At 32.0% G+C, this 24,486-nt stretch overlaps 1 protein-coding gene and 1 long non-coding RNA gene across 8 annotated transcripts; one reads left to right on the forward strand and one right to left on the reverse strand.

Annotated features, from left to right (window-relative positions):
• Nucleotides 1-1,104: 1,104 nt before the first annotated feature.
• Nucleotides 1,105-22,868, forward strand: RhoGAP71E (Rho GTPase activating protein at 71E). 7 transcript variants are annotated; one of them, XR_012463126.1, is made up of 14 exons: nt 1,106-1,421; nt 1,618-1,731; nt 1,836-1,896; nt 4,814-5,085; nt 6,685-6,886; nt 8,641-8,652; nt 11,013-11,175; nt 11,626-11,691; nt 12,500-12,660; nt 12,932-13,045; nt 13,640-13,775; nt 14,113-14,322; nt 18,850-18,940; nt 20,594-22,868. XR_012463126.1 is itself a non-coding variant. In XM_074143771.1 (13 exons), the coding sequence occupies exons 2-12, from the start codon at nt 1,628-1,630 to the stop codon at nt 14,310-14,312; spliced, it is 1,491 nt and encodes a 496-aa protein (XP_073999872.1). In that variant the 5' UTR covers nt 1,105-1,421; nt 1,618-1,627; the 3' UTR covers nt 14,313-14,322; nt 16,028-22,868. The 7 variants fall into 7 exon arrangements, 5 of the variants coding, with proteins under 5 accessions (XP_073999872.1, XP_073999873.1, XP_073999874.1 ...); XM_074143771.1 differs by having other exon boundaries at nt 1,105-1,421; nt 16,028-22,868; XR_012463125.1 differs by having other exon boundaries at nt 14,113-18,940.
• On the reverse strand, nt 22,320-24,486 carry LOC141462168 (uncharacterized). Its single transcript, XR_012463134.1, has 2 exons — nt 24,214-24,486; nt 22,320-24,005 (listed from the first exon to the last, which is right to left on the reverse strand). It is a non-coding gene; the product is annotated as an uncharacterized lncRNA (long non-coding RNA).

Below are 24,486 nucleotides of genomic sequence, written 5' to 3' on the forward strand. Positions count from 1 at the left end.
ATATGTCAAGCATGACTCCAGACAGTGACGGCCGGTTCAGAACTGAGTTTATAAGGAAGGGGGATCTACTTGATTAGGAAGTATTTGCAAGACGAAAAGCGGACCCTACACTTTTAATTTTATTACTAATATCCTTGTGACATTGAAAATAGTATTTAGGGCACAAGGATAATAAAAGTTTCTCCTATTATTCGCATTGTTGACGGCATGAATAAAGATTTTTTTTTTCATTATCTTTCAATTGAAATGTTCCAGAAGTGTAGGCTATTGGATATGTTTCGGTGTTTACGGCAGAAGAGGTAGCAATCCGGAAAGCTTTATATAAGGCAAAAGTATTTAAAACACGAAATGCAACACTGTAGCGGCGTGAAGAGATTCAATGAATTCAATATGAGCACTTCAAATGATTAGATGCCATCGATGGCGTTATCCGCTAAACTTAGAAATTATAAGTAGGCTGGAAAATGCTACAGGAAGGTTCCAATAAAGGGGCTTGTTTGGATTAGTGGATTGGGAACGAGGCGGTGAATTTTATTCGTTCATAAAATCGAAAATAAGTTCGTAATCGAAAGTAAAGAGAAATACATATTATGCTGATGTAGAGCCATGTAACCTACAGAAGGTAATAAGGTGGTGCTCAAGTTGCTTACTTTTATATACCAGAAGAATAAATCAATACAATACTGCAGACTTGAAACTTTTGTAACTTACAGATAATATGTACATGGCTAAGACAAGAGAAAACAGAAATTAATGTTATTTAAGATGAAACAATCGGTAAGTAAGGATTTAAAGCCCCCTGCTCCGCTGTTAAAGATAGTCCAGATAACTGTAACCCATGGTGCACTTGAAAATGTAGCGACAGGTTTCTTATTTTCACTAATATATTGACCGTTGAAGAAGCCAACAGAAGTATTTTGTTACAAATTATAAGTTTTTTAGCCCCTTAAAAACAACGATAGCTAAGGCATTATTAAAAAAAAATAATAATAATTGTAACTATAGCAATGAGTTGGCGAGTCGTCGTATGAGGCCGCATATCTAGTTCAGTAAGTGAACACGGAGGCGCTACTTCATTATCAGAGACTAGTTGAACCTCTTTGGTAGATTCCCATAGAGTTAGTATTCGCTGGGCAGCCAGCTGCTGCTTAACACGGGAGTAGGGATCCATTTGACACAGATCGTAGATTGTAGCTTTCTGTTACTGATATGTAGTTTAGTAGACGTGTTTAGCAGCTACATAGCTCTAATAAGTTCATGTTCACTTTCACATATCCACTTTTACACGTATAAAGCCCGTTTAGTGGTTATGTTTTCCAAGAAGTTCTGTTAAATTTTTGTTTTGTTTAGATTATAATCATGACACCAATGTGTTCAGACTTAGAGAGTCATGAATGTACTACCCCTAAATGGTTCTTGAGGTAATTTTTTTTTTTTTTCTAGAAAGGGCGTATCCTTTGTGGCTTCCTTCTATATTATTAGGATGATTCAATATTTGTGATGTAATAAAATATAATTTATTTTTTTAAATATTTCACTTTCAATTATTAAGCTTCAAAACTATGGTACTTTTATTCAATTTTTTTCAAATTTTAAAATCATCTGTTTGTTGGATAGGTATTAAAGAATGACAACTTGGACAGAAAGAATGCATCGCAGGGCAGCTACTTTCAGCAATGTTGTCACTTCTTGTGGACAACCAAACGTTCCATATCCTAGAAGACTGGAGAAGTAATTAATTTTCTTTTTTTTTTCTTTGCGCTGACTAAATGAATCTAGTTTAAAAAAATAATAATATTTGCTAAAACTTTCACCTCCTCTTTTGTGTTTTATAGAGTTAAATTTGGAATACCATTAGAAGAAGTATGCAAAAATGATATTCCTGCACCATTATTAGTAAGTATTGTTTTCTTGATAATAACATTTTTAATGGTGTAATTGTTGGAATGGTTTTTGATAACACTATCTTGCTACTATATCATAAGCGATTCGCTCACTTTCTCCTCCTTTAAAATTAAAACTTGTGTTTTTCTAGAAATATTAATTACTTACTATTTTTCTTACAATAAGTTTTAGTTGAGAATGAAAATAATAAAATAGACTAATGTCAAATGGAGTTTATTATATGCCCTTCAAGTCCTATTGTTGTTAATAGGCAAAAGGAAATGGACATTTTGTTCATTGTTATTATATTGTGTAGCTTTTTATGTTGGCCTAGAGTCACCATTTGTTTTGTACAAAGAATAATACTTCCGTTTTATCCATTATAATACTAGTCTCCTTAATCGGTCATTCGAACTGACCAGTCCATTTCAATCATGTAACAGAATTTTTTTTTAAAACGCACACGATCATTTCAAAAATTGAGCTCTACACGGTGGAAGTATTTTTTTATTAAGCGCTTATTGTGTTATTTAGCATTTGTAAAAGGAAATGTTGTGTTGCCAGCCATTCAAATTGTGAAAATCCCACAAGCATAGCCCAAATTTGGTATTCCATCTTGGAATATTGTTGTTTATACATTAAATAAAATTGTTTCGCGATTTCCTCGAAGGTCCTAAATTTCGAGTATTATTTATCTACCTGAATGTCTTCAGATTCGAGAGAGAGAAGCGTTAGGCAAAATTTTGTGATTAAAGTCTTTCACTATCTTTATTTATCTAGTGTTCACTTTACTCTTAGAAAGTTGTAGAAAAACCTAGTTACAGTAAATAAAAAAGTCATGTGAGATTTTTGCAAAGAATTTATTTCTTAAGGTTGTTGGAATCGTTGTGAATCAGAGCACGACTTAATACTTACTGAAAATGTCCCGTTAACTCTCTTAATGTTACAAAACCCGTTATCTTGAAATGTGTTTACTTACTTAAACATTTCTAAATATTGACTAAATATTTTTTTTTTTCAAGTGTTGTAAATATAACTGATTAAGTTATTATGTGGAATTCCTTTTTCAGCACACTTTTAAGATATAACCCAAAAATTGTGTACAAAATTATAATTTTTACTAAATGTTAGCAGTAGTTGGTTTTAATAGAAAAACGTGATGTGAGAATTGGCCCCCTCTGAAATTCACGCTTAAAATATATGTCTCAATAATTATAATATCTGTAAATATGTTTGATATAGATACCAAGTTTCAAGGAAGTTATTGAAGTGGTTTTAGACAAATTAAGAAGTGAGACTATGTTCGGAGAACAGCGGTCGGTCCCAAACATTTCTGTTGCATAACTCCTATTCGCTATTTAAAAAAATCACTGAACCCTGATAACAGATACGTACTTGTTGTTGCCGTAGAATAAGACAAAATACAAATATAAATGTTAACAAAAGTTATGTCAGGGGCGTGTATTGAAAACATTTTTGTTTCATCCATTGGTAATTATAGAACCCAGAAAAAAAGCTGTAAATATACTAAGTATAAAGAAAATCGAAAGAGCCGGTTTTTTGCCTGAACTACAAATTCGAAGTTTAAATTTAATTACCACGGATTTTCATTAAATCATCCAATGGAAGTTTATTTCATTAATCCAGAAAATAGAAATAAGAATAGCCATTTATCTGTAAGTCTAATAAATATTTTTGATGTGCACAGCGAAGTATGTGATTGATTGAAAATCAAATTTAGGTTTTAAGGCCAGCGATGACGCACCAACTCGCCTATTTTGTTACCCAAGTCTTGTCTTGTGAATTTTAAGCAGCAATGGTCCGGGGAAAAAAAATGCACGTCATAAGAATATTCATAATTCTTGAATAATTCGATTGGTATGTTGAATGTAGAAGGAATGTGAACTCACAATTTGAATAGCCAAGAAATGATAAATGTTATGAGCGAATCAAAATAAAGATTTATACGACCATTTTTTTGTATTTTCTCATATTGTCAGTTGTAAAATTGAATTTCCCCAAAGACGACACACTCAGTCCATGAACAGACTAGACGGAAGACACACCAACCCTGTAATGTAAAAATATTACTTTGAAAAAACTAGCCCTGAAGATGGACCTAGTCCCTAGGTCGAAAGCTCGGCAGAATAAATGTATCACGACTGAAATGGCAATTATTTTTTCATCCTATTGAAACTATGAATCAGTCACCAAAAAGAATGAACAACAATTAAAATATAATATTTTCAGATTTCAGGAAGTTATTACTTTTTGTGGTTTTTGTTTATAAAAGTAGATAATATGATACTTTTACTTAAGGAAGCCGCATTATTACGTTTTTTACTTATGGTAACTTGATATGATTATTATTTTGTGTAGAAATTCTAGATTGGGTAGCTTGTTAATACTTATCTGTGGTTTCTTTTTTTTTGTTTATTGTGGTTTTGATTTATTTGATTAGATTTTTAGGCGTGGAGGTGGGGGATTGCATTTACTGATGTAAGGGATACTTTTAATATTTGAGGATATTATTCTGCGATAATAGTACATATTTTATTTTAATTTGTTTATTTTATATAATCTATGTATTGGTGTGTTAATTTAATGTTCGAACATTTTCTTTTTATCATTTACTGAAATTATTATATTTTATAACATAAATATTACCTTCCTTATTTTTTTTTTTATGAGCTAACAACTCAGTTACATTAAAATTTAGATTATTATTTTCAACGTGAACAGTTTTAACATTAATTTTGACTTTGATTGAATGATTTTCTATTCTGACCAAAAAAAATTATTTACTTATGTAAACTTTTAAACTATAAACTGCATAAATTCAATGAAAAGCTCAGGGACCCTTTCTACATTTGGTTCTATACTGTTACATTATGGTATTGTATTTAGTAATATTAATTTGTTTTTACAGGTATTGATATTGAAATTAAATAAAGAAGCTCCAGTAAAGAAAGATGTGTTTCGTGCGCCTGGCCATCAAGGAAATATGAAAAAATTAGTACATTTTCTACAAACTGGGCGATTAGTGAACATAGATAATTATTCAGTGTATACTATTGCTTCGGTTTTGAAGAAATTCCTTAGAAAAGTACCTGGTGGGATATTTGGTCGTACAAATGAGCATCAGCTGTTCTCCATTGTGGAAATGAACAGTGTGGAGGAACAGCGCGGAGAAATTCATAAGTGAGTTTGCATTCTTCGTATTGTTGTTAATTGGAATACAATGTTATTAAAAAGGTGCTCATCACCCGAGAATACTTGAATCAGTAATATCAGAACGGTCGGAAAACCTGAAAATGTTCAATTCTGTAATCATCCCTATGAACGATGCTTATCCTCATGTCTTAAATTTCATCAGATAGAGGATTAACCACTAGTGGTTCTTCTTGGCCATCGTTTGAAACAAAAGGCAGTGTCTGTAAACCACCAACATAAGATTTCCTTTGTCAACCAAGATATCTGGTATCATTATTCACACTTCTCGGAAAAAGATTATGGCATTTATCGCAAAAGGTTTTTGAATTGTAACGTTTCGAAGCACTTGCTCAGGTTTGCCCTCATAGTAAAGGGCACTTCTTCTTTCTTCACATGTCCATCCCTTTTGAAAAGCACCTGATGGACAACATTGGCTTAACCTTATGTTACTGTGCCAAGAACGACAAGTTCAGCGTCTATCCGGTGAAGGAGATAACTGCTAACTATAACTTATCACAAGATATACTTCTCATGCGCTCTAGTGCAATGATGGTCCTAGTCCCTGGATGGCGAACATGAATCCCTTAGTTGGTCTGTAATTGTTGGCCGGCCCAAAGCCAATCCTTGGGAGTTCTTCTGGTCAATAGAATTCTCTGTGAAACTTTTAAAGAAGTAAAGTTTCACCTTAGAAACTTAAGTGACAATCTCTGAAGTGGATGAATCTCCGAAACTGGGATTTTGGTTCTGAAATTCGGTTTCACAAAAGGAATAAAAATCCTGGTTTCAGAATATTAGATTAAAAGTTAAGAGTTAATTAATTTTGGTGAAAAATTTTTGTAATTAAAAAAAAAAGCACAGATAAAATGAACTTTTTTTAAATATTCTTTTTGTGAAGTGTAAAGTTTACCACAGTATGCTAGAAAAGTAAGTTTACTTAACATAAGATTATACAATCTTCGGACTTCAAAAAAGAAAAAGTTATCAAAGGAACTCATTAAACCTTAAACGAATTTTAAAAATTATAAATATTAATACTAAATTGTAATTCCATCAATTTGTATTTAATATAATTTTCCTTCTTCCTTAATAAATAATACGTTTGACGGACTCAGTTTAAGTTTATAATTGAATTTACAAGCTTAATTATGCGAGATTTTAGATAGATGTTTGCAGATTTAAATTAACCTGGCCCTTTTCTATTTACATATGGGTAAGCGGGGCTCTTTAGAAGTGTACGACAATTTATGACAATGTACGACAATTTTTATAGAAGAGTACGAGCATTTTGGTCAAATTCAACATTCGTTGGTAGGGGTGATGTTAAGCTATTTAAGGTTAAAGAATTAAACTATTTTAATTGGCGATTCATTTGAAGTTAGACGTATTTATGTTAGGGCTTCCAATTCTTCTCAGAGAACATTGATGGTATTAGGGTTCCTGGGGGGCACAAAGTTTCCTAAATCAATATTGGAGTGAATATTCGTCACTTATATCTATTTGGTCAGAAATCAGTGCTAAGAAAATTTATTGCATTAATTGAAAAAGAAAATATTTTATTAATTCAAGATTCTCTTATTTTTATTACAGGTTGATTACATCGTTACCACTTTATACACAACGTCTTCTAGTGCTTTTATTTGGTACTTTCCAAGTGATTGCAACGAATGCTGAACGATTCAATACTGGTATGACGTCAGAAGCACTTGGTGTCTCAGTAGCGCCTTCTTTCTTTCAAAGTTGTGTATCCGATGGAAAGACAGCCAAAATGGAGGATGTATTAAGGTTTAAAGTCAGTAAATTTCATTTATTTTCTTTTTTAAATAAAACTTAATAAATATTTTAGTATAACCTTTTTGTCACATTGTATAGAAAATTTTATTTTTTGTTTTGTTTTTGCATTAATCATTTCCATTTATTTATTTGTATTCGTTCATTATTTAAAAGCAAGGTATGTTTAAAATGATAATTTAATGTTTGTATTTCATCCTGTAATCTCGCGACCTCATTAATAACTCACTCACCTGGCAGGCCTGTAAATATCGATCTTGAAGAATCGTCCTCGTGGGCACAAATCCTTAACGATACTGTCAGAGACTCTCAAGGTATTTTAATGTACCTCTATAGCCAAAATAAGATTTCTCTTCGTCTTAGCACTACCCAGATATTCGGGATTTATAGGAGCAATGGGTTGGCAGATTACTTACATTCGGGATATATAGGAGCAATGAGGGTTGGCACACTACTTTGGCCAGGGTTACGTTCTATGGCATTTTCACGAAACCTAAACCCCATCAAAGGAATAGTAGCCACCAAATAAGGCTGCTATGGCGAATGGAAACCCGATCAGAGGCAGAGACGAAAAAGTTTTCTAAACCCAAAATTTTCTGCGGTATTTCTCGTAAGTTCGGGGGCGCAGTCATTCGGATGATCGCAGAGTTTCTTGATGATAATTGTGAGAACAAATTAATTGCTGCTTAGTTCTTACACTTCTTTCTAACACGTCACATGAAGAAGATGAAGAATAAGCCTTCTGGTCGAGCCCACTTATTTAAATTGGTCCATATTAGTAATCCTGAAATCTCCTTTCAAAGGACATTTTTGTTCCCAGTTGGAAAGCAAAATATATTCTCACTTATTCATTACATTTTCTTTATCGAATACTTTCCAGGATCTAGGTCATCTTATTAATTACTGAAAAGTTCATGTTTTTTCTTCCGCGATTAAGACTCATTCATTATCATTTTCAATCATTAACTAACTTAACACCAAGTTATTGTTTTGAACATGCCATTATTAAGTGTGCACTCACCATTTAAGTGTTTTAGAGTTGTTAGTTTAATGTTTTCTTTTTTTTTTAATTTTTAAAACAGTTTTAACTATAATTAACCTTCAGGAAACACTTTATTAAAAGTTAATTATTTTCTAAATTAAAGAAAGCAAAAGTTCAACTCTCTAGGATTAAGAAGATAAGTGTAGTATAAACAACACACTAATATTCGTTCGCAGATGATTTTCCGTTCCGAAGTGTGTTGTAAGTTCTCCAGATAAAATAGCTAACAGGTTTTAAATTCTTCTACTTTTGGATATCCATATAAAAATTAAATTAATAATTTGTTTATTATTAACAAGGCTGTGGAAGAAATGCTAAATTTTAAATTTGATGTTTTCTATTTGTTGAGTTTCAAATTTGCATTTTTTCTGTACTTTTTTGTTTTCCATAGTTAGTACAATATTATTGCACTACTTAAAATGCTTATTATACAATATATGTATATATATATAATTCATTAACTTTCATTTTACAAATTTCTTAATTGCCAAAGAATTTCTTGAGTGCATAATAATTAATGCAGGGTACAAATCAAAAGAAGGTGTTTCTCAGTTTACACGACAATGGATTTTCATTATCCAATAAAACTAATTTCTGGGAGGTGGGGGGCCAATAAAAACTATCGAAGTAGATAATGTTTGCTGATGTACATATTTTACGCAAGTTGTACATGAATCTGTCTGCTTGTTTGTTCTTGCTAAACCAATAAATAGGCTGAAGTACATGTAAGTTATGTTAATAAGATTAACTTTTTTGTTTTTTTTTTTAATTTTTTTTTTGTCCTCCAATTTGTTGATTGTGGATATTTTTTTGGTTTTTGTTTTGAATTATAAAAATTCTAGTAATAAGCATGCAAATTATGATTATAAATAATGAAATTATGTATAGAGAAGTGCCTGCACGTGACTATTTTGGAAAAGCCTGTATAATCCAGCACATTTTAATTGTAAATAAGGGAATACTATAAATTATCGCTTTCTATTACTCTTGGACCAGAAAATACTTGAACAAAAAAATTTAAATTCGACGTCTTCAGGAAGTTGAAAAAAAAAAAAAAACCATTCTAGTGGTACTGTAGTTCTAGTTCTGCAGTACGTCAACACCTTTCGTCTTGGAAACTAATACCACTTTAAGAATGCTTTTGTCTAGCATACGAGGTATGGCTATTTAATAACGAGACTATTGCTGTAAAACATTTTATTTTAAATTTATACATATTTAGTTATCATCACCTTCAATATACACCACTCCCCTATCCCTACAACGCTCCATGAGAATTTACCATTGTTCGAAACCATTGCTGGAAGTCTTTTTCTGTGAGCACCTGCATGACGCGTGCCGCTTTTTCTTTCACAGCTTCAACGGACTGAAATCGTGTTCCTTTTAATGGAGATTTGACTTTGGGGAACAGATCTAAAGTCGTGGGATGTTTCACTTGGCTAGAAACGTCTTGCGACAGACAATGCAGTGTGAGCCGGCGCGGCTGTCTTTATGGAGAACCCCGTGACTGGTTCTTCCACAAATCGGGTCGTTTTTTTCCTTACTCTTTCACCAGAGTTGAGCAAGCACCTCACCGGTAGTAATGTTGATTAATTATAAACGGATATTTTCATCCGTTTTGCACGTGGAAGGGCGACCCGGGCGGTCATCATCTCCAACTTCTTCTCGGCCATCTTGGAAACGCTTGAACCACTCAAAAAATCCGCGCACGTGATTAACATTCATCGCCATAAACTTCTTTTAATAAAAGATAAGTTTCAGTAGCGGTTTTATCAAGTTTTACCATGTGAAATTTCACATGTGTAGTATCATGTTTCCGGCAAAACGAAACGTAACACCTCTTACACAAAATCAGTTCCGGTCAGACAGATTTCTCTACAAACACGTGAGACGCTGCAATCGAAAGAGTAGGCTTTACGCTGCACAGCTGTCGGTCGTTAGGCTTTGGCGCATGCATAGTTCTTCTGTAGCAGCATCAGTCTCGTTATTTAATAGCCACACCTCGTATACATGAATTTCCACATATCCGCTATTTCATATTGATCTACCTGATAACAGCTGTCTCATATAGAGGCAGAAATGATCAATTAAATCCAGCTATATTTTATAAGAACGATCTGACAATTAAGAAATCTTATATTTAAACTTACGTCACGATTGCAAACTTCCTCGTAAAAAGGGCGGTAAAAGTGTTGTGGAGAACATCCGGATGTCTTTTTATTAATGAAATTTTATTTCTAAGATATTATTTTACAATAACCGCTATCTTATTCTAGTTTTAAGTTTGCTTAAAGAATGTATGTAATGCTCACTTTGTACAGTGGTAAAACTGTACAATTCACTGAAATGAAATTTTATAGGTCCCCGTAAAGTAGATTCCTAACCCTGGTATGAAAAATCAGCTGGTATGGTTTCTAAGCAAATCGCTGAAAACTGAAAACAAAAACTTGGGGAAGTTTAGGTTATTTCTAGATTACGCCATTTTCCTTCAAACTCAGTATTATTTTTTACCCCCATTTATTATCTTCAAAAAGTAACCACATACATAGCAATAAAACAATATTTTAGGGAATTGCGAAAAACTCGAATCCCTTGCAAGACTGGCCTGACTGGTGTTTAAGAAACGAAATCTTCACTACAACTCGTGTGTAATAATCAAGAACATCGGAAATTGAATATCTGTACGATTGTTATACTTCCTCTTATTATCGATTAGGGAAGAGTAAATTTAAGTGCCATTTAAACTGAAATCAATTATACTCGTAAATCTAAGATTTGTTGATCAAATTTATGGAAAATTTTGCTCTATTAATAGAAATTACTTACATTAATTAAATTTTGATTCCCAATATGGGTAAGTGGCTCTTCATTTATGTACAAAAAAACAATAGTAGATAATATACGCATGTTTGCATTCTTATTTGTTGTGTGGAGGTTTGAACCAGTAACTTTAATTTAAAAAAATAAAAAATAAATGAAATTGTGTATAAAAAAACATTTTATGCATTGTTTTGATTAAAAAAAAATTATCAAAATCATCATAAATTTTTGTTTTTATAATTGTTGAATTCCCCATAATTTGTAGGTAGCCACCCGAATCATGAAATTGATGATAGATAATTTTGGTGCATGTAACCTATTTGGACGATCAAATTATGAATTTTACGCCAGAATTACTGGAAGAATATTGAAAGTGGAAGATGATTGGATATTTAGTTTTAGATATCCTCCTGATATTTCTGTCCTTAGTAAGTGTTTTTTTTATTTTTTTAAAGTTTTTTTAATTATTAAATTTTTTTGTCTTATTATTTAAGTGGTTGAGGGGTGGCAACACTGTGTAATGAACAGAATTCACTGCTGGTGAGTTATGAAACTTGGTGTAAATTAATCTTTCCTTTTGAAAGTAAATAAAGTAGTGTCTTGTTACAATAATTGACGTTTTTTGTATTCATTTTTATAAACAATCAATAAACAATTATTATTTTTTATTATTATACAAAATCCTATTAAACAACAATTGTCTACGTACGTAAAGTATAAAAATAGTCTTTTATTATTGTTCATAGTGTATTTTCTCATAATATTTTATCATACAAAAATTAATTTCTTTATTACAAAAAAACATTTGAATCTAACGTAATATGTATACCTAAATTGTGAAAATAATTTTAGTCAATGTTTTATTTTTGCCTTCTTAGGTATGGAAAATGAATCATGTCGCCAATATGAATGTGAAAGATGGGGTCTCAAATTTAATCTTGAAAGTGAGTATTTTTGCAATTTGTTCAATTTAACTAAATTAACTTGGTATACGTTTTCTACCCAGGTATTTCTTGATATTTTTTTGGGTTTTGTTAGAGGGGTTATCGGAAGGTAATGGTCTCTGGTCATCTTATAAACAAAAATTGTTGAAAAGAACATTTTAGATTTTAAAAATTAGTACGTTTATTTAATAATGAAAAGGTGAAATTACTTATTGGTAAATTACATCAACTTGCTTTAGCCCTAACCTCCCAGAGTTGGATTACATTGTAAGAGGGCAGCCTGAAAGCTATTCCACTGTGACCCAGAGGAACTATCCTTGCATCCACTGATTAGAGCGTCCCCTAAAGAACTGCCTGTTTGACTAGACTCAGAGAGTGCTCCTAGGAGCTTAAGGAGGCTCCTCTTAATGATTGTCTGGCCTTTTAAAGTTATTATCGAAGCAAGTTTAGGGAGAGCTCGAAGTGGAGTCGAGAGATTGGGAGTTAGTTAACCAGTCGAGAGTGGAGGTTTGACGTAGGACTAGCTCTGGAGGAACTGCAGCTGAGTGTCCGCTCCCCCCTCTCTTTCTCTATGTTGGAGAAGACGATCCATTGCTGTTTTTGGTATTCTTCAGAAGGCAGCCTTTCTTTTTACTTTACCAAATCAACTTTTTTGGTGAGAATGAGGTCTTCCTTTCTTGTAAACCCCTGGTGCTTGTTCCTTTGAGACGTTATTCTCGCTTGAAGAGAATGTACCTAATTTCCAACTAAGCATTTAAACTTTACAAAAAAAAAAAACGATATAATAATATACATAAATATTTTCCAGCCATGTCTCACCAAGAAGAAAGCCAATCCACACCAGCTTTAATACATTTACCTGATCTGGATAATGGTGCATCCAGTTCTTTAGGGATCATTCCAGAAAACAATCTTTTGGAAAGTTGTACCAGATTATCTATAAGTTTAGAAGAAAATGGTCTATTTAAGGTATTTAGTGCGTCTTAATAAATTAATTATTTTTAAAGTTTTCCTATAAATTATTTTTGTTTATTTTTTACTTTTACATTTTTGTTTGCATTTTAATAAGGGATACTGATACGCTGTAGTTGGGGACATTTTATTAGAAGATTGTAATGTAGAATATTTGGCTGCACTGATAAGGCCAGTAGGCTTGCTTTTATATAGTCTCATCCTTTTTTTTTATAAACAAATTTACGTAAAATAAAAAAAAATTACAAAAAATTATTTTTATTTTTAGGGGTCCAGTCGATCATCATCCAGCAGCGCCTCCGCCAATCATATGACACTTGAAGAATTACGAGCAGTGAATAGATACGCTGAAAGTACCAAAAGTTTATCCTATCTTCCGCAGGTATCCTATCTTCACGTCTCTTCACTAAACGGTTTTTTTTTTTTTTACTTGTTCTTAATACCTCGTTTTGCAATCATGAAGTTGGCGAACATATGTGATCACTGGAAACGGCCGTTTTGAGACCTGCTGAATATTGGCAACATGGTGATGATAACTAAATCTGGATTAAATAGGAAACTTCAATAAATAAATGAGACTTTCGTCATCCGAAAGCATCATTTGGTAAAGGGCAGGAGTGGGAGAAGGCTTCTCTCTATCCATCTCTCACTCACTCTCTCTCTCTAAACTGCTTTAGGATATATTTGGTCGTTAAATATATAATATATAATGTTGAAATTCTGAGATTAAGAACCCGACTGAAAGTATTGTTACGATAAAATTAATGTTTTCTCTCAACTAAAGATACTTGATAAGTTGTCAGGCTGGGATGCTCTTATGAGATAGGCTTGTGATAAAGAAAAGAAGTTCTGTGAAATATTTAATTTTTATAAGATTATATGAGTTTATAATTGGCCATGCTTCCGAAAAAGGTGTTTTAAGTTTTAAGTTTATGTCTGTCCAGAGAAAACATTAAAAAAATACACCTTGTTTTAGGTTCATGAGCGTCAAACGGCTAGAATGAGAACTAGATCAGAATGGTTTCTAAATCCTGGATACCGATTAGCCACATCCTTGGAAAGTGATCCAACCTTTCATGTACTGAGAGGTTCAAACAATTCTGGAAATATTGGTGAGTTTTAGATTTGATTTCTTTCTTACTTAAAACAAAACCAAAAAGAAATTAATACGTGTCTCAGTATCTGAGGACATTAGTGCTTGAGTATTTTTCAAAGCATTACTGACCTCAAGATAGTGGTTCTCTTTTGACAGCGAACACTGTCCATCATCGTCAGATAAGTTGTAAGTGACTGCCGTGGTGAGGGTTAGGGGAACTTAGGGCACAGATACGACTTAAACCAGATTAAAGTCCATCAGGGTGTGGTGTGATTCAGCTACTGTATCCAACTTTATATTTTGGAACATTTATTATTTCTCAGAGGATTTATCAATTTTTTGTGATCTTTTAGGAGGAACTGGTTTAAGCGCAAGCGCGGAATCAGTGTCAAAGAGAAGCTGTGTGAGGCGTAATTCAAGTCGATCAAGACATAATCGCACATCGTCCAGAAGGAACAAAGAAAACGGCAGTAAAGCAGTACCAAAAACGCAACCTTCTAGCGAAGGCTCGCAACAGATACAGATTACCTTGACTTACAAACCAAGAATCTAATCTACCAGAAGTGAGTTACTTTTCTGGATCTGCCCAGCATTTCCTTTTTCTATTTGCGCATCCACATCTAGGCCATCAGCGCCGCTTGTTTATATTTTTATATATTTTTTTTTATATCTAATAATTGTGTGAGTAGAATTGATGAAGGTTTCTTAGAGAGCTGCTCACGTGGTTAATTATTTCCATAAACGTTTTAGGATTTTTTTTCTTTTTTTTAGTCATGAATCTAAGATTCTTTTACTGTTAGTTCAACACGTGATGCTGTACAGAACAGCAACCACTTTCTTGATCTGTCTTCCATTAAAATCTCTTCCAACTTTTTTTTTTTCAATTACCTTTAACCTCTTTCGTGAAAAGATCTGTGTTTTAACTTGGGTATAAGTCACAAGTCTTACGAGTTTCCAAAAGGTTAATGTCTCCTATAGATCTAATCTAACAACGAAGAGTCTGTTTTCTGTTCTTTTTACAACTCGCAGTCCTTATAATTTTGTAAAATATGTTTTTATTTTTCGAACTTGGCGAAAATAAACATTGTATGTCGTTATATATAATTTATTTATTGGCTGAAGTATAGTTATTATAAATGGAAAAATCTTTTACAAAATAGTTGATGATTGTAAATATATTTTATAAAAGAAGTATTATTTGGCATTTTGGGTTTAGTTTTAACATTTATGATTGGGCAATCATGGCGGAAACTCTTACCATTTCTATTTTTCGATTACCTTCTTCCAAAATGTTTATAATATTACACTGTCTGTGCCCTTTATTAACCCATTATCTGTACCAAAGGCGAAACCAGCGCTGTCCCAAAAGGATGCATTATCATCCCTCGGATAACTAATGTAAACCAAGTCTCATACCCAACTGTAATTCTCACAAGAAGCGCCTAACGTATTGCGCTTCGCTACGGGCTGCATAATCCTCAATTAGAGAGCTACCCTGGCACTTTCACTCATTCACAAAGGCAGAGAACGGTAGAGGGTCTCTCTTCGACAATTATTAACTGGTCACAGTGGACAAAATCTGACGAACAGAGTAGGGGACACCACTTTCTAAGACAATATTTTTAACATTCACCGATATAATTCACCGATATATAATTGTATAGTTATAAAAATAATAATAACATTTTAATAAGATCCGCGCGGTCCCGTCGATTTCCACATACATACCTACCACAACACTTAAAGCTCCGATAAAGCTTGTAGTGAGTGATTCCTTGATTTTTTCTTGCGAAGGTAGTTAGTATATCATTGTCGTCTTCTCAGTCTGCCTAGCCGGTGATATTAAATATCATCAAACCTTGATGCTTTAAATCCAGGTCTCAGGAGAATCAACAAATCTCTAGAAACAGTCACAGAATGTTAATAAATTCATAAAAATTTTATCTGAACACTTCCCGTGCCTGTTATCCTCAATGCCCGCGTGACCTGTGGTAGGTTAAATTTATTCCCAGGATAAAGTAAACTTTTTTTTTTTGGATCTGACATCTAGGAACTGACACAAGGAGATGCACGGATAGTGCAATCTTATGGTAAAAAAAATAATTGAAGAATTGGTCACTGGAATGAGTAGTGCTGAGTCCGCCATTTTGAGCGCATCATTTTGACTTTTGGGGTTTTCTTTTATCTACATGTCTGGAAACTTATTGTTTTTATCTGAATCGAATCTCCCTTGAATTATTTAATTATTATTATTTTTTTTTTTTAAAGGAGAATCAGTATTTTCTTATAAAATACAGAAATTGAATGTTATCTCGCAAAATCTTAATTAAATTTGGATTAAAAAAAAAATATGTCTATTGCACAAGTGTACAAATATTTAAAATATATATTAAAAAGAAATTGACCAAAAAATATACATGTATAAAAAAAACTAGTCATTTCAATATCTTGGGTGTTTTATAGTTACGAGTTTTGTGTCGTATTTATTATTATTATTAATAAATGAATATAAATAGTAATGAGTAAAAATAACCCAATCATTTTAAAGCTATTAATGTAAATAGATCATTAAAAGAAAAATATTAAATAAATAAATACTATAGAAATTATCAAATACGAGGGTTGTCTAAAAGTCTCTACTCATTGTTCTAATGGTGGTTTTTAACTTTAAATTAATATATTTTTCCAGGAAAAGGGATTATTTAAGGGCGCTTTTATGAGTGCCCCCTTCCAAAAAGCGTGGGGTTCCCTTTAAAATACCATTTTAGGGTTCTGCATCGTGTGTATATTGTGTTTAAAAAGGCGACCTAAATTTTGTTTTTAAAGTCGTGAGTCTCAAGGAAATTCCGCTCCTGGAAGTACCACCTCTGCTGGAACTGAAAAGAATTTCCCAATTTATAGACGGTACGAAAATCTGTAACTTAAAACCTCTAAAATTGTTGTAAGAGATAGTGGTTTGATTGTTCAAATCAGATTTATTGTTTTAAATAATAATTTGTTTTAAAGAAAATGAGCTAAAAAAGAGAGTTAAATATTAAATTCAGGTATGCGTAGTGGTTCGTTCTTTTTTACTTTGCTGAGAAAATTGGTGGACGTCAATACCTTTCTCGGGGAAAACTAAAAGTCTATTGCTGTTTTTTTGTTTTTTAACAGCCCTGGAATAAAGGAAAACTTCCTTTTTCCAACAGAAACAATAATAATAATAATAATAATGATTATTATTAGCGTACTGGACTCCCACGCGGAGGTCCCGGGTTCGAATCCAGCTGCTGACCCTTAGATTTTCTCTTCCCCTAGGAACCTTCTTACAGCTCACTGTCCCGGTGATGGACAGTGTTGACTGTAACGAGAGAACACTGTCCATCACCGGGCAGTGAGCTGTAAGAAGCTCCGGGCGCCTATCACCTTAGACGTTGACGCGCCTTAAATCATTAAAAACCAAAAAAAAAAGTAAAAATAATAATGATTATATCTTCCATATTTGGCTGAATTATTGCTGGGCTAAAATTGTGTGGGTGAGAGGGGGGAAGGTAATTTCCAAAGTACGATTGATTCCGGAAATTGGCCAAACGGAACTCTTTTTTACCATTACATTACGAAAGAAAGAAATCTCAGTATTTTCAACCTCCGTTTCGGGTATCTTTTAAAAAACCACCACCATTTTCATCCAGATGGTTAAAGTAGGTATACGTAAAAAAGCTAACGTGTAATTTTATAGCTAGTTAGTTTTAATTTGCTGTTCGATGTGACTTCAAACTGTTAGGTTTTGTACTTTTTTTATATTTAAATATAAATGAAATATTTTTTATTTATTTTAGTTTATCTCTTTTTGTAATACATACCTGCTTAGGTATTATATAATAAAGTTGTAAAGAAAATTTATTGTAAGAAAATATGTATAGTATATGTGTAAATGTAAACTTCCTGTCGGATATGCCAAAATTTAAACACTAATCTAAAAAAAAAAGAAAAAAAATAAGTATAATTTTTATTATGTTTTACACAATAAATGTAGAATTTCTCTGGTAAATTTTTAATCTATTTACCAGATTAAATTTAAGTAGAGATTTACGTTTGGGAAAAATTTATAATATTTAATAATTCATTTTTTATAAAGAAAAAAAAAAAACACGTTTCAACAAAAAGGAGAACACGTCATAACACCAATCTTTTTGTTAAAATTCTCCTTCCAGACGCATTTTTACTGCAAAGCGTCCATTTTTCTAATTAATGTCATCTTCGCATCTTCCACGCAATAGAAATTCGTCACTAAAATTTAATGTTACCAAAATCATTGACCTCCCCTCCTCGCCGTCCCCATGTATTTCTGGACTAAACTCAATTTTGAATGTTTGTCTCTATCGTAATACTTTCTTTTTTTTTCTGCAATTAGGGAAAAAGAAAATAGCAAATATACTGAATAAATTATAACTTCCTTTTTTTTTGTAAATCCCTGCTGGTCGAACGATTTTTCCGAATAGAGAGAGAGAGACGCTTTAGCTAATTTATTATAAGAATGGAAATTACACAAAGTAAAACCTTTTCTTTTTCTTAGTGTTAATTTCCAAAATTTTATCAGTACAATAAATTCATAATCCTACTTTTCTTTGTAATTTTGGCAAGTATTTTTTTTTCGATGTATGTATATCTTTGATGACTTAATAAATGACTGGATAATTGTTGCAAGAAAATAGTAAAATTTGAAATGACGAAACAGAGTAATTTGTAAATTGCCAAATGATTATTTATTTTTAATGCATTTATTATAAATTATAATATTTATTCAAGTACTGTTAAGTAAACAATGCATAAAAACCTGTGTAATCAAATTAAATTTTTGTGTGTGTGCATTTGGGTAGGTTATGTAAGAAATGTTTATATTTTCTTTTTAAATTGAAAAAAGTCAATCAAATTTATAAAATTTTACTATTTAATTAACAGTAAATGCAGTAAATAGTTTTTTTTTTAAAAAAAATGTAGAAACTTATTGGACTGAGTATTTTGAAAAGAAACACAAACCAAATTAGATCTCATCCACGAATAGGATCTATTTTATTGGGTAATTAGACCATATGTTTTGTTTTTTTTAGGTTAGATTAAAAAATGAGACGACTAAAGGTTAGGAAAAGGAACGCAGGCAAGGGTATGGCCACAAATTCAGGGGATGATCTGAACGTTCCTGTAAGTAAAAAAAGGATTAATTCCTCCTTTCCCATTCATTCAGCGAGTCTTCCACAAGAGTTCTACTTCTTTTAGGGTGCTGCTTTCTTGATCGTCTCCCACTTTCTAATCCTATGCATACTTTTAAGGAATTGCCCAATTCTTTCATTTTGTATCGATGTCCAAAAATTAAATAAATAAATAAATCAGGCTATGAAGGGCTAAAAATCATAAATTGAAATTGATGGCAATAAATAAAATTAGCAGTGCTTCTAGAACGTTGGGTTCGTTAGTTTCGAGCGTAGTTCAAGTGACTGGAAAAACTTACGTTTATGTTCTCTCTAAGGGTGCGTTCCATTTAAGCGACCACAACGATCAAAACATACCTTCAGGCGTTCCACTTGGCGACCGCGGTCGTTGTGGTCGTGGCGAAAACGTCACTAATGACGTCGCTATTTTCGCTCACGCGAAGCCCACAACGCCCCATCTATAGAGCTGGGTCGAAGTGGGCGTTCAGAAATATGGCGACCGAAAAAATGTATCTCATGTAAATGAAAGTATTATTTCATGTAAATAATAGAATGTGTTTCTCGAAAGTCTACAATTACTTATCCCTTTACATACTAAATCCCTGAATAACACAAAATCATTTACCTGAAATAACTTTTAAATTCCTCATCTGAATAAAGATCAATTACACTGATAGCTAATAATACGCGGCCTAAGTTTTCGCTTTTTATCATTGCGATTTTGTAAAATTGCATTCCACTCTTCGTCGGAACTAGATAAAGAACTTACTAAAGCATTATTAATAAATATCCAACTGTTGCCACAAAAGACATTTTAATTTTATTTAAACGTAAATTTTATAAATACTCCACTAAAATGTAATATAAAAAATTGAATTATATACATATTTTTAATATAAGTCAACTTTACCAATAATTAATAAAGTTTTGTTATAACTGCTTATAAACGGGGTTAAAATTAAAAAAACAACCTCTTCAAGCTTCTAACTTATTTTCGAGGCCGCCGTATGTAAATGTTTACATGAACGGATAAAACGCCCCGTAGACCATTCCACTTGGGTTTTCGATCGCAACGCTCGCAAGCAAGTGGAACGGGCAAAATCGCGGTCGTGAGCGTGGTCGTTGTGGTCGCTTAGTGGGAACGCACCCTAAGTAAATCTATTTTTTTTTTCTTTTCCAATTATATTTTTGTGAACAGCCTGTTCTTTGAACGAGTTTTATTACCTGTCCTAAACGGATGAAATCTAATTTTAAAGAACACTTTTTAATTTAAGTAATTTAGTTTTAAAAACAAAATATAAGCCCAATAGAAATAAAAAATTAAGTTATCATATCCATCCATATTGTTTACAAACTTGTTTTAAAATTAATTATTAATTTTTTTTAAAAAATAATAGTATTTATTTTATACATTTTTTTTAATTTGTAAAAAATTCTGGTACAAACTAAAAAGGCTGTGACCCTGCCCCTCCTCCCCAAATAGGAAAAACGAAACAAATCCTTGTTTCTTATTTATTTTCACTTTATTTCGGAAAAATAATCGGTAAGACTGAAATTTTTCAACCAGAAATCTTTTTTTTTATTCAAAAAAAACAGTTACAAGTTTTCATTTGTTACCATTATTCTTCTTCTTTCTTTTCTTTAGATTGCGATTGATCTTACGAGACTTTGATAGACCTAAGAGAGTTGAGAGACCTTATGCGAAGTTATAATCAAATAAAAATATTTTAAAAAAAACTGTTTCACAATGACGAAACTTATTTTATTTTTGTTGACGGGTTAATCTGCATTTTGACATTTATCTTTGCAATTATCTTTTTACCAAAATATAAATAGCATATTTATCATTAAAAGAAAAAAAAAACAAAAATCTAATTATATATTTGTTTTTAATTCTAGTTGCCCACAAAGATATTGCTGTTACTGATCTGTTAATTTTAAACGGGGAGGCAAAACAAAAAAATACGAGTATCTTTCACATAACTATTGCATTTTCTAGTTTTGGTAGCGAGAAATTAACTTCTCATTATTGATATAAGAATAGTTCAGGCCAATGTGTGGGAGCATAGTTTCGTTTTGCTCGATTCGTGCCAACTTACAAGACTGTTGGTTGTGAGAGCTTATCATATTATTTTGAAAATAGGGAGTCCAAATTTTCTCAGTGTAAAGGCGATTTCCAGTCTATAAAAATAACATTAAACATGTGTACTACGGATAAAAAAAGTCAGCTGGTTACTAACCAGCACTGCGTTCCTAACCACATTTTTTTTTTTTTTTAAAAAAAAGTTTAATTTTCTTAACACTATTTGTAGAACAAGCATTTATGTGTGTATACATTATAATTTGAACTAACCAAAATTTTAGTTAGTTTTTTTAAAGAAATAATTGAGAAACTTACTTTAAAGTAATCTCTTATCCATTCATCTAAGACTTAAGGAATGAAAAAGTTGAATTTTCTAAGTGAGCTGCGAGTAAAAGACTGACTTTTTTCCTTGTGACCAAAAAAAAAAGTGCAAATAGAAGGATTTTATAGCGGTTCTTAATGAGAAATGGAAGTTTATAAAGACTTCTTGTTGAAAAAAGTATGGAAATATTACTCAATAATATATTTAACGATTAGATTAGTAAAATTGGGAAGGGGCCCAATTCCTCTGGCCAAAAGTGACGGACAAATCTTAAGCTGTCATTTTGGCGTATTATCTTCTCTGTTCTTTAATGTACCAAAATGACGCATATTGCAGACTGGCGGTTATAACGCGCTCTGACGAAGGTAGTTTTCCATGCAAAAAGTGACGACAAATCTTAATTTGTCATTTTGGCGTATTATCTTCTCTGTTCTTTAAAGTACCAAAATGACGCATATTGCAGACTGGCGGTTATAACGCGCTCTGACGAAGGTAGTTTTCCATGCAAAAAGTGACGACAAATCTTAATTTGTCATTTTGGCGTATTATCTTCTCTGTTCTTTAAAGTACCAAAATGACGCATATTGCAGACTGGCGGTTATAACGCGCTCTGACGAAGGTAGTTTTCCATGCAAAAAGTGACGACAAATCTTAATTTGTCATTTTGGCGTATTATCTTCTCTGTTCTTTAAAGTACCAAAATGACGCATATTGTAGTCTGGCGGTTATAACGCGTTCTGACGAAGGGAGTTTTCCATTTTGCGACCAGGTACTCGAGAAGGTGTGCCATTTGCTTTGATCAACAGAAGCGGCAAGTGGGAATGGCCTGTCCGTTGAATGTTGCTGTTCTTAAGACTCGTATCACTTTTCTAGTCAAGAAATAAGAATTAAAATAAGTTACATAATGAACCGGAGTTTACAATCAAAGAAATATTTCAAGTGCAAAAATTTGCAATAACTTTGTGGTCAACTCAAATAAAATATACATATATTATCGCATTTATTTTATTTTCATATAAATATTTATTTTTTTAAAGTATTATTTTATTTGCTTATTGGGTTTGTATATGTGTGTATGTATGTAAAAGTGGTTTTATATGCGAATGCGCGGACTAATATTAAAAAAAAAAATTGTATAAAAATCTTCGAATGTTAATATTTTGTATTTTTTAGAAAGTTATTTATGTATATAATTAAATGGCTCTAACTATAAAAAAAATTAAAAAAAAAATGCATACAATTTTATGGTCATACATTGTTTATTTTGACGTAATTAACATGCTTAAAACATGTGATTCTTTATACACTGCCAAAGCAATTTTAACCAACAAAAAGTAAAGTAAGTAACACAAATACCATTCCATTATTGAAAAGTTAAAAAAAAGAAGAAATTTTGCATTTATAAAGGGCCAAAGTTCATTTTTCTTTAATATTATATAAATAATAAAAGGATAATTCTAATATTGTTAAAGAGAGAGAAAAGTTTATAATAATATAACAATGGCATAACTTCTTTATACTTTTTTATTTTGCTCCTCTAATTTTTTTTTAAAAAGAATTTTATAAATGAATATATATTATAATGTAATAGATAAGAAGGAAAGAAATATCCCACATATTTGTGTGTTTATAAATGTCTTTGTTACTTTGATTGAAATGAGCAAATAGTAAAATAAACAGTTTTCACGATTTTATCTAGTATTAATAATGATGGGTTACTTTAAACTAATACTCTGCGTTTCACACGGACAGCTCCAAAGAAAGAGGAAGGATTGTCAGATGGGGTATACCCAGTGCTGATGCAAGATACCCGTATCTCAGATTGCATAGTAACGCTCTTCAGGCAGAGGTACTTGTATTCATTTGTTTCAGAAATTAATGAAGACAAAGAAGATTATGATAATCAATTCCAGATTGATCATTTTCTTAGATTTCCAAGCAGCTTTGTTAGTTCTCAAATTGAACAAAGTTAATAGGCTAATATGAGATTGCCTTGTCATCCTTATCAAGGATATAATGTTATAATAACAAGTTCCCGAGCATTCACGATAAAATGGCCAAAAGGCCGGATGGGTGGGTTACTATAATAGATCCTCGAATGACTTGGGTGGCATTTAAGAAGTAGCGAAAATGCTTCAGTAGTGCAGCCAATAAAGGTGAATGCCTAATTAATATTATTAGTAGGAATAATGGGTGAAAAGCTCAGGCGTAAAAAGTAGAAGCGTAACACCCTAATCTGCAAGTCCGGTTGTCCATTAGGGAGATCATAAGCCTATTAGAGCCACTGCAGACAGAGTTTACACATAAATCGCATGGATCTGACAACGGCTCGTTGGTAAGTAGCAGCTTCCCGAAACTAAAAACGGTGATTCAGAAAATAGCATTTTCTCCTAATAAATTATTGTATTTTCCAACAATTCTCACCATAACAATACATAATTTAATTATAGAGGGTTACCTCGTCAGTGTCTTGATGGACATCTCCACTTCAGTCTTAGTTCAACTTTTCTCCTAGGAGTATGAAAGCTGTTCTCTTCATTTTCCCGAGAGTTTCAAGATCTCGATGAAGCCACACAACCATAGTAATATGAACCATAGCTATATTTCTTGATTGAAAATTCAATCTTGAAGAGACTTGTTTGGGCAACCCTACTTTATTGTGCATTTATCACAATCACAATAAATTAATTTAAGATTAGTATGCAACAAAATCTTCGAACTAAATATCTACAATTTCTAAATAATAAAGTTGTTCAAGCCTGGAATTTGAACACTAAACTTTTAAAATAAAGTTAAATTCTGCATTTTTGTCATTCATGCTGCTTATATAATATCAAGTTTTTTATTGGAGAGGACTTACCTAAAAAATGCATATTTATATTCTCTCTTTAGTATTTGATTCCAAATTAATTTTAACAGATCTGTAAAAGTACATCTACACGCTAAAATTCATTTTGAATTACTCTGCAAAAGCAGATGTAGTAAACGTACTCCAGTGCCCTTCCCCATACTTTTTTTTCCAAATAATTGACTACTAAAAGAGAGAAATTTTTTGTAACCATTCATGCTAAAAAATAGTTTATTCTGTAGAAAATATGAAAAAAAAACTTTTATTCAGTGAAATTTAGATAAA

This window comes from Rhodnius prolixus, unplaced genomic scaffold, assembly GCF_049639745.1.
Source record: "Rhodnius prolixus isolate KJV_2025 unplaced genomic scaffold, Rpr scaffold_18, whole genome shotgun sequence".
NCBI lineage: Eukaryota > Metazoa > Arthropoda > Insecta > Hemiptera > Reduviidae > Rhodnius > Rhodnius prolixus.